Source organism: Acinonyx jubatus, chromosome A1 (assembly GCF_027475565.1).
Source record: "Acinonyx jubatus isolate Ajub_Pintada_27869175 chromosome A1, VMU_Ajub_asm_v1.0, whole genome shotgun sequence".
NCBI lineage: Eukaryota > Metazoa > Chordata > Mammalia > Carnivora > Felidae > Acinonyx > Acinonyx jubatus.
In genome coordinates, this window is record NC_069380.1 from 82,478,699 (window position 1) to 82,488,536 (window position 9,838).

The 9,838-nt window shown below is 35.3% G+C and overlaps 1 protein-coding gene across 1 annotated transcript; it reads right to left on the bottom strand.

Annotated features, from left to right (window-relative positions):
* Nucleotides 1-6,274: 6,274 nt before the first annotated feature.
* LOC106975035 (olfactory receptor 2T27) lies at nt 6,275-7,338 on the bottom strand. The gene has a single exon (XM_015072308.3). The coding sequence runs from the start codon at nt 7,226-7,228 to the stop codon at nt 6,275-6,277; it is 954 nt and encodes a 317-aa protein (XP_014927794.1). The 5' UTR covers nt 7,229-7,338.
* Nucleotides 7,339-9,838: the final 2,500 nt, after the last annotated feature.

Below are 9,838 nucleotides of genomic sequence, written 5' to 3' on the forward strand. Positions count from 1 at the left end.
AATTCCCAGGTTAGCAATTAGTCTAAATTTACAAGATTTACCTTGTGCACTATAGGAAACTCAATCAAACCCCATCCCTTTTAGTGGAGTGTGCATTATTTTCCCAAGTAAAAGATTGTAATTATTCCTGGAAATTTCATCATAGAGCTACTTATCTAATCCTGGCATCATTCTAAAGTAGTTCAAAAGAAATGTGGTCTAGGGGTGACAGTAAGGGTCACTTAAATTTAAAATTAAAACAATAATTCTAAAAGAAGTTATGCAAAACTGGAAATTTCTTTCTTCCATGGGATTGGCCTATTTTGTTTGAATAAAATTATATTAAAATTATGCAAGGTCACCTGGGTGATTCAGTTGGTTAAGCATCCAACTCTTGATTTTGGCTCAAGTACCTCATGGTAGTGAGACGGGGCTCTGTGTCAGGCTCTGCACTGAGCATGGAGCCTACTTAAAATTCGTTCTCTCTCTCTCTTTCTCTCTCCTCCTGACACTTCCCTGCTTGCATGCTCTCTCTCTCCCCTGAAAAAAAATATTTAAATAAAGAAAGAAACAAATAAATAAATATATGCATTTGGCACAGAGTTTGTTTTTCATAATTGTTTAATGATTAGTTGGAATTAAAATTCAGTATGAAATAAAGGACACATGATAAAGAGAAAATAGAAGAGAAGAAAGTATTAAAAGAAGCAAAGAGGGAGGGGGAAAGGGGAAGCAAAGACAAATAAATAGGAGATAAAATAAAACAGAAGTCATACATTTTCTAAAAGTTACTACTAAAAATGAAATTAATTGTATTTCTCTAAAGAGGTAAATTTAAAAAAAGTGGTCTTGTCTGGGGAGGTGAGCAACTTAACTACTGCTACTAAAATACTAATAGTAATAATAATAATAATAATAATAATAATAATAACAACAACAATAATAATAAATATCATGTGAGAATGCATTTCAGGACTACATCTGGTGATGGGCACATTACTCACATGATTTCTAATCCTTACAAATTTATTAGATTTTAGACCTTAAATTTCATAGCCTCTAAATTACAGATGAAAACACATACACACTTTCAGCCACTTAGAATACTATTTAAAAACTATTATTGAAGAATATTTTCTATGTCTCTAATAAATATAAAGTACCCTCAATTAGATGTGCAGTGGATTTTAATAGAATCTACCCTTCACTATGATGTGAAGGGCCACAAATGGGTTACAACCAGATATTGACCTTCTCAGTCCTGGATTGGTCTACACTCCTGAACTGACTACAGCCCGCAGGGAGTTGATCTTTTGTCAACAGCCACCTCAGTTTACCCCAGTTTGTCATATGACTACAATTTATTTTGATATCCATGTCATGAAAATGATTGAGAAGTTCTGATATAACAATTAATTCAAATTTCTATTATTATTATCTAACATGCTAAGGAAAGTAGCACAGCCTGTGAACATCACAACTTTTCATTTAGTGTTGAATTTAGGTATCTTTTAAAAATACAAGAGTTCAAATTATGTACATATGATGGATATGTTGTGCCTTCACAGTCTTGCTTTTCATGTTCTTCCCTCATCTTTGTTTTTTTTAGCTCTCCTCCTCCTATTCTTCCACTCTTTCAGGCCTTTCCAGTAATATGCCTTGCATACAGGTGTAAATAAGCATGTCCCTATATTCAAAACAGCAATTCTCAAAGTCTGGATGTTTACATTCCCAGTGTTTGGTTTGAGTTCAAATAATTCTGTCCACCCACACCATTACAAAGTGCTACTTGGCATTTATAGTGAATTATATTTGATTAAGACTCTGTTATTTATTATGATAATATCTACATCTATATGTTTTTAGAATGTTCTTTCTAAATTTCCAAAGATTTTAACTCTGCCCTTGTCCCAGAAAGACACACATATCAAAGTTTTCTAAATGGGGATTCAGACAAGAAAGAATCAAGCATGAAGACACTCAGATAACTGGAATAAGGAAAATTTCACAGCTGGTAAAATATTGGATCTTAACAATGACTCAGAATTTATATAATTCAACCTTTTACCCTTTGAGGGATGATTAAATTAAAGGGCTCAGAAGAAATGCTAAAAATTCCTGGACTTGGGATGTGGATATCAGGGCTGCAGCTAAAGTTCTGACATTTCCTGTTGGCATGGAATTCCATTCTCATAAGTTTTATTTTATTTTATTATTTTTTTTTAATTTTTTCCCTATTTGGCACAGTCATAACCAAGATTGCTTCAAGTTCCAATGTTCCATGATACAGTATTTCAATATTTCCTTATTTTCTGTTTTAATTCTTGTCTTATTATGTTTACTTCATCTCTAGTAATCCTATAACTATTACCAAAGTGAACATAATGTATTTAATTCCTACAAATAGCTAAGTGAAGACAATCATGTTCAGAGCATTTCTCCCAAAATTATTGAATAAACTCTGGGATATCTATAAACAAACACTAGGAATCACTAAAATCAAAGTCTACACTCTAAAGCAAAATGTGTTGATGTAAACACCAAAGTAGCAGTCATAAAGTGATGAAAGAACCTGACCAGAGCACTCATGAAGGATGTGACACCCAAGACAGAGGGAATGTACAGTCACAAGTTGAGAATCAGCTTTCTTCCCAGAGTAGGAATTTTTTTTTCTACAGTTATCCGCCTTACTCTGGAACAATAGAATCTGTAATGTTGGCGGGTTTTCACCTATTTTAGACTAAAGGTTATTTATATTTATACATCAGAACCAAAGAAGACTACTTAGCATACTATAAAAGTGGGTATAGATTTGCCTATGTTTTCTTTTATATAAACTTTCTGGCTACAACTAAGTGCATATAACCAAGACAAACACATCTGTGTTAAATAAGTTTCCATTACAAATTCCTCTACAGTAGCCATATCTCCTTTCTCCCTCATATCATTCCCAATACACTTCAGAAGACCATTTAAAAAAACACATTGGGGTGCCTGGGTGGCTCAGTCGGTTAAGCGGCTGACTTCAGCCCAGGGCATGATCTCGGGGTCCGTGAGTTCGAGCCCCGCGTCGGGCTCTGTGCTGACCGCTTGGAGCCTGGGGCCTGTTTCACATTCTGTGTCTCCCTCTCTCTGACCCTCCCCCGTTCATGCTCTGTCTCTCTCTGCCTCAAAAATAAATAAACATTAAACAAAATTAAAAAAAAAACACATGGATTTTCCTTTTCTTTGGATATGCTGCTAATCTAGGCTAATTCAAACTTCATCCACCACTAGGGAAGTGCAGCATCACCTCAAGATAGCAATGAGTGCTGGAATATAGTCAAAATAGCAGAATAAGTAGAAATGGACAAAGTGCAAGAGCACGGTGAGAAAAATAAAAGTGAAAAAATGTTAGGAGGTAAAGATTGTTAGGAATGGAAGACAGAGGGATCTAAATCAACGAAGAGAAAAAGAAGAGGTATAAGAAAGAGGGAGGGGAAAAATGCTTAAATTGGGGAAAGGCAGAGCCCACTAATGGCAAAAATGCCATGAGTTTGCTAACACTACTCTAGTAAGGAGAGAATGGGCTGATATTGAAAAGAACTATATTATAGAAAATTTGACGTTTATTTCATTCTTTCAATTTATATTATTTAAGTGCCAATTATATGTTAAAACTAAACAGAAAAATAAAAGCAAACATACATGACAAATATGCCTAGAAGCATGAGACCATTTTTGATTCACTGGGTTGAGAAAGTAAGGAGTCAAGCACAATATAGATGGTTGAGCAGTTTCCTTCCAACAAAAAAAACATCTTTATGTTGAGGAGTTTTTGCTTATGTTCTTTAATTTCTGAAGTTAGGTGAAAGTCGATGTTAAGGGTCATTATACCACCCAGCCCCTCATGATACCATAGAGACATTCTATCAGAAGGATGTATAATGGCCAGGTAGGCTAACAGCCTTAAACATTTTCTGTTTGTTTTATTAGAGGTCTTATGTTAGAGTTAGAAGGCATTGGTGACCTCTGTAATGTCATTTCTGCAAGAAAGAATTACTTTAAATGCAATGTCAACAGAAAAGACTAGAATAGAAGTGAATGAGGGAAGCAGATTTCACTGCCTGTGCCTTATAGTGATGAGTTAATTTTAATAATACCGCATGGTATACAGCACCTTTCAAAGCTAAAGTTGCTTTGCACCGGTAATCTCATATCCTCTTAAAATTATCTTTCTGAGGTAAGAAGTAGGTTAGACTATCCTAATTTAATAATTTAGGAATAGGAGATCAAGAAATTACTTTCCTCAATTTTACATAGTAAACTTATTTATAATTAGAATTTTACAAGTGTTACAATGGCAAGATTTTTTTATATAACGAGAATGTAATTTTCCTAATCTATTTCTTTCATACAAGAATCCACCTTTAAGGCATATCCACTATTACCAAACCAAAGAATGTCCAAAACTGACTAATCCTGGTCAAAGTCACTGTCTCCATGGCAGAGGTGTTAGAAAACAAAGTTCAAAGAGAATGAAAGACTGGGTTGAAGAATCCTGCGATATCAAAATAGAGTGGTGAAATCTAAAAGGTAACTCCAACTTCTGGTTCCAACTTGAATGTTATTGAGGAAAAAAATAGGACAGATGCCTACATTTAGGGATAAGAAACAATATCATCACCATTTGTTTTATGTGGGAATGCAAGATAGAACAATAAGGTGTCTTTGAAAGCTCTATAATGATATATTTCTCCTTTTCTTTTTCAGAATGTAAAAGCATTGGATTTTTGGAAGCATATATCAACTGCCTGTTGATTTGTCTATACAAATTTAAACCACTCCAATAGTAGGAGAATTTTAAAATGAGATTTTATATAACCACATGTTTTTCTTTGTGTTGCAAAATATTTTATCCATGAATAATGAAATATAAGATAAGTAAACTCTAAGATATGAAAGCAGGAAGTTGGAAAGACAGAGGATTTAAAATAGAATAAGTTTTGTCAAGCATGAAAAAGAGAAGAGATAAAAATAACTTTCTCTACCTCAGAAGAATACTGGTTAACATACAATTATTAAAATAATTAAATATATTAAGCTATATTAAAATATTATAAAAAATACAAAAAGTGAATATCAATAATTGAATAATAAGTATATTCATTTCCAAAAGAAGAAATCAACCTTTAACTCTCAAAAGAATCCTGTTCTTTTGCATAATAATTGTTAAAAATAAAATATTTAGGCCATCAGACAAGTTAAGCACAGTGAAAAAGATGCATTCCAAAGTGCCCTGGTTGTTCCTTTTAAATGATATCATTAAGAATTTGGGATAAGGAAGGATAGAAAACGTAGGAGCCATCCATGTTTAACAATGCATCAACACCAAACTTTCTAAACATTGAATTCATTGTTCTGGAATGATTTTAGTAAAACCTTTATGTTTTTTAAGTATTTATTTATTTATTTATTCATTTATTTAGAGCATGAGCAGAGAGGGGCAGGAGAGAGAGAATCTCAAACAGGCTCTGCACTGTCAGTACAGAGCCTGACACAGGGCTTAATCTCATGAACCCATGAGATCATGATCTGAGCTGAAACCAAGAGTTGGACATTTGACTGACTGAGACACCCTGGTGCCCATTTTTAGTAAAACTTTAAGGCAAAAAAAAATCGTTTCTGGCCTCTTACAAAAATTGACATGTACTGTTATGTCTACAGACCATTTTGATGAGACTTAGTTGAGAAAATTAGTTACATGGAGTCAAACCATTTTTTTTTTAACAAATAATGATGCCAATATTGGCTTGATTGAATTAAAGATAGAATACAAAAAAAAAATCACTTGTAGAGATTGAAATAACATTTGAAATACAATCAAAATATTTGGCAAGTTGATTTTTTTGAAGTAGTCAATTTGTAAAGTTTCTAAGAGACTGTGGTAAGAAGTCAGAGGAATAGCTGAAGATGAGCATTTCAGTCTTTTGCCATGACTGACCATTGCAAGAAATGGACAACTGCATGGTTTCCAGTGGCATGCATACTTTATGGAAAGCAAACAGGTGACTCCTACTTTATTGCCACACATCCAAAACCATCCATGTTCTTCAGAAACCTATACTTTTCAAAAAATGGCCAAGTTCTCAAAATCCCAGAGTCAACTTTTTAAATCCTAAGAATAACCCACCATTGCTTGCTGGCATGTGAATGTCTTTGTTAAGTTTGCAGGCAGAGAATATGTAAATCCTAAGATAATGATAAAATTTTGTATACATATTTTTTCAAATATCTAGAAGCAAATGCAATTTCTTTAGAACGTGGATACACTTCCTGAGGACAAACACTTGCCCAGAGCTTTCTGTAGAGCCCCTGTAACGTCCTTGTTTCTGAGGCTATAGATGAGTGGGTTGAGCAAGGGAGTGAGGATAGTGTAGAAGGCAGACACAGCCTTGTCCTTGTCAGGGGTATGGTAAGAGTGAGGCAGCACATAGGTGTACATGGCAGCCCCATAGAAAAGGCTGACAACCACCATGTGTGAGGAGCAAGTGGCCACTGCCTTTCGTCTCCCCTCTGCTTCACTCATTCTATAAACAGTGATGAGAATCCTTGTATAAGAGGCTGAGATGACGGAGAAAGGGATGAGGAGCATCATGATGCAGCAGACATACATGGCTGTCTCGTAAGTTGACGTGTCAGTACAGGAGAGCTTCAGAAGGGCAGGGACCTCACAGAAGAAGTGGTTGATTTCTCGAGAGGCACAGAATGGGAACTGCATGGTGACTGGGGTAAGCAGGAAGCCATCTATGGACCCTCCCAGCCAGGCTGCCAGTACAATTAACATGCAGACCTTTCGGCTCATGAGGACAGGATAGCGCAAAGGGTTGCAGATGGCTACATAGCGGTCATAAGACATGAGTCCTAGGAGAAAAAACTCAGCCCCTGCCAATGTCAGGTAAAGGAAGTGCTGGGCAGTGCATCCTGCAAAGGATATGGCCCTCTGGCCCAAGATCTGGTCAACCAGCATTTTTGGCACAATGGTAGAAATGTACAAGATGTCCATGAGGGAGAGTTGACTGAGCAAGTAGTACATGGGGGTGTGGAGGCGGGAGTCTATGTGGATCAGAATGATCATGATGGTGTTGCTGGCTATGGAGATGACAAAAACGAAGAAGATGAGGGCAAAGAGAAGCCAGGGAAAATCATTGTCACTGAACAAGCCCAGGAGAAGAAAGTCGGCATACATGGAATAATTGCCCCACTCCATAGCTCTGTAGGTTACACTAAAAAGACATGAATATGATAGGTAAAGTTGGGCACAAAAGATAAATATTTAGTTTGTTTAAAATATTATAATGCAGTCATGGACAAAATCAAGACTAATCAATCAATCTCAGTGTGTAATTCTCTCCCTTTTCTAATAATTCCTGGGATTGATTCTGATGTGTTGCTTTGAGAAATGTATTTTTAACTCTGGGCCCTAAGGATGATCCACCCTATGCATAAAGCTCAAAAATTCCAACTTCCTGGAAGAACAACCTCAGAAGATTTATATATGCAGCACCATATAATCACTCACTCAAGGATGATATACTTGATTTGCTGACTATTACTTTTAAAGTTAGACGTTATGGTGAGACAATTTTATGTCCTTTTACTTAAAAATATGTATTTATTTATTTATTTATTCATTTACTTTGTGTTTATTTTTGCTCAAACATAATTTTACATAGAGAAAGATACACATAAAAGAGAAATATTTGAACTTGTCCGATTGAATAGAGATAGGAGTGTTGGGTAAAGAAGGGACAAAATCCCCACTTTATATTTCTGTCTCTACATCAGGCTCTAGCTCTTATAATCAAAATTCACTCTGAAAGCCATTCATCAAGAGAATATATTTTACTTATGAAAGGATAACCACGTTGACCTTTTACCTAATTTGCACTATTTTTTATTATAATTTCAATATAGTGAACATACAGTGTTATATTACTTTCAGGTGTACAATATAATAATTCAACAATTCTATATATCACTTGTTGATCATCACAAGTGCACTCCTGAATCCACATCACTTATTTCAGTCATTACTCCACCAACTTCCACTCTGGTGACCATCAAGATTCTTCTCCATAATTAAGAGTCTGTTACTTTATTTGACCTTCCCTCTACCTTTTGTTTTCCTTTTGAATCATTTGCTTTCTTAAATTCCACATATGAGTGAAATCATATGATATTTGTCATTCTCTGACTGACTTATTTCCCTTAGCATTATACTTATAAACACTAATTTATATTAGTCTTCAAACATCTGTACATTATAAATTTAGGGTGTTAGCTGATATTTATTAGGTCTTGGATATTTACAAATAATGATTGTATGATGAATAAAAAAAAACAAGACTTCTGAGTTCTGAGAAACAATCTAAGAATTATTAGAAAGAAGAAAATTAAGGGGAAATTGTTTAAGGTCAAGTGGTGATCATTTTACTTCTTTTAGTATAAAGCTACTGATTAATATTCTATAACTCTTTAACATGATTAGTGAGATGAGAGCAATAACCACAGGGTGACTTTTTTAATAGAAAAAGTAATAAGAAAACTGTAAATGTTTTAAATAATACTAGAGATCATTGTCTCCCCAAAAAGGGACTTTTCTGCTTAAACCTGAAGTTTAATTTTATATATATATTTCAGTTAAACAATAGTTCATCACACTTATGAACAGGTAGGTTGTTGGGACAGTTTCTATCAGCAACATATAGAATTTCCCTGTCCAATGTAGTAGTCACAAGCCGCATGAGGCTATTGAGAACCTGAAACATGGGTGTTCTGAATGGAGATGTGCTGAAAGCACAAATTACATTAAGAATTTTAGACTTATGGGGCGCCTGGGTGGCTCAGTCGTTAAGCGTCCGACTTCAGCTCAGGTCACGATCCCACGGTCTGTGAGTTCGAGCCCCATGTCTGGCTCTGGGCTGATGGCTCAGAACCTGGAGCCTGCTTCCGATTCTGTGTCTCCCTCTCTCTCTGCCCCTCCCCCGTTCATGCTCTGTCTCTCTCTGTCTCAAAAATAAATAAACGTTAAAAAAATTAAAAAAAAAGAATTTTAGACTTATATGGGGAAAAAAAGATATGCAAATATCTCATTAACATTTTTATAGTGATTATGTGCAGAAAAGACAATATTTTAGATGTATTTACTTAAACAATGTAGAATAATTTTTTTTAATTTTTAAAAATTTATTTATTTTTGAGAGACAGACAACAAGGGGTGGGAGAGGCAGAGAGAGAGGGAGGCACAGAATTTGAAGCAGGCTCCAGGCTCTGGGCTGTCAGCACAGAGCCTGACACGGGGCTCAAACCCACAAACCATGACGTCATGACCATGACTTTAAACCGACTGAGCCACTCAATTGCCTCTAACTTAGACTAAATTTATTTCACCCATTTCTTTTTACATTTTTGATGTGGCTAATAGAAGGTTTAAAATTACCAGAATGCCTGGTGACTCAGTTGGGTGAGCAGTGGACTTCGGTTCAGGTCATGATCTCGGGGTACATGGGTTTGAACCCACCATGGTCTTGTGGCTGTCAGTGTGGATCCTACTTCATATCTTCTGCCCCTGTCTCTCTCTGCCCTTCCCTTGCTCATGCTCTCTTCTCAAAAATAAATAAAACATTAAAAAAGAGAAAAATTAAAATTATCTCTGTGCTAGAGACTATTATGCTAAGTGAAATAAGTCAGTCAGAGAAAGATAAATACCCTATATTTTCATTCACATGTGGAATTTAAGAAACAAAACAAATGAGCAGAGGAAAAAAAGAGAAAGAGATATTGAGAGAGAGAGAGAGAGAGAGAGAGAGAGAGAGAA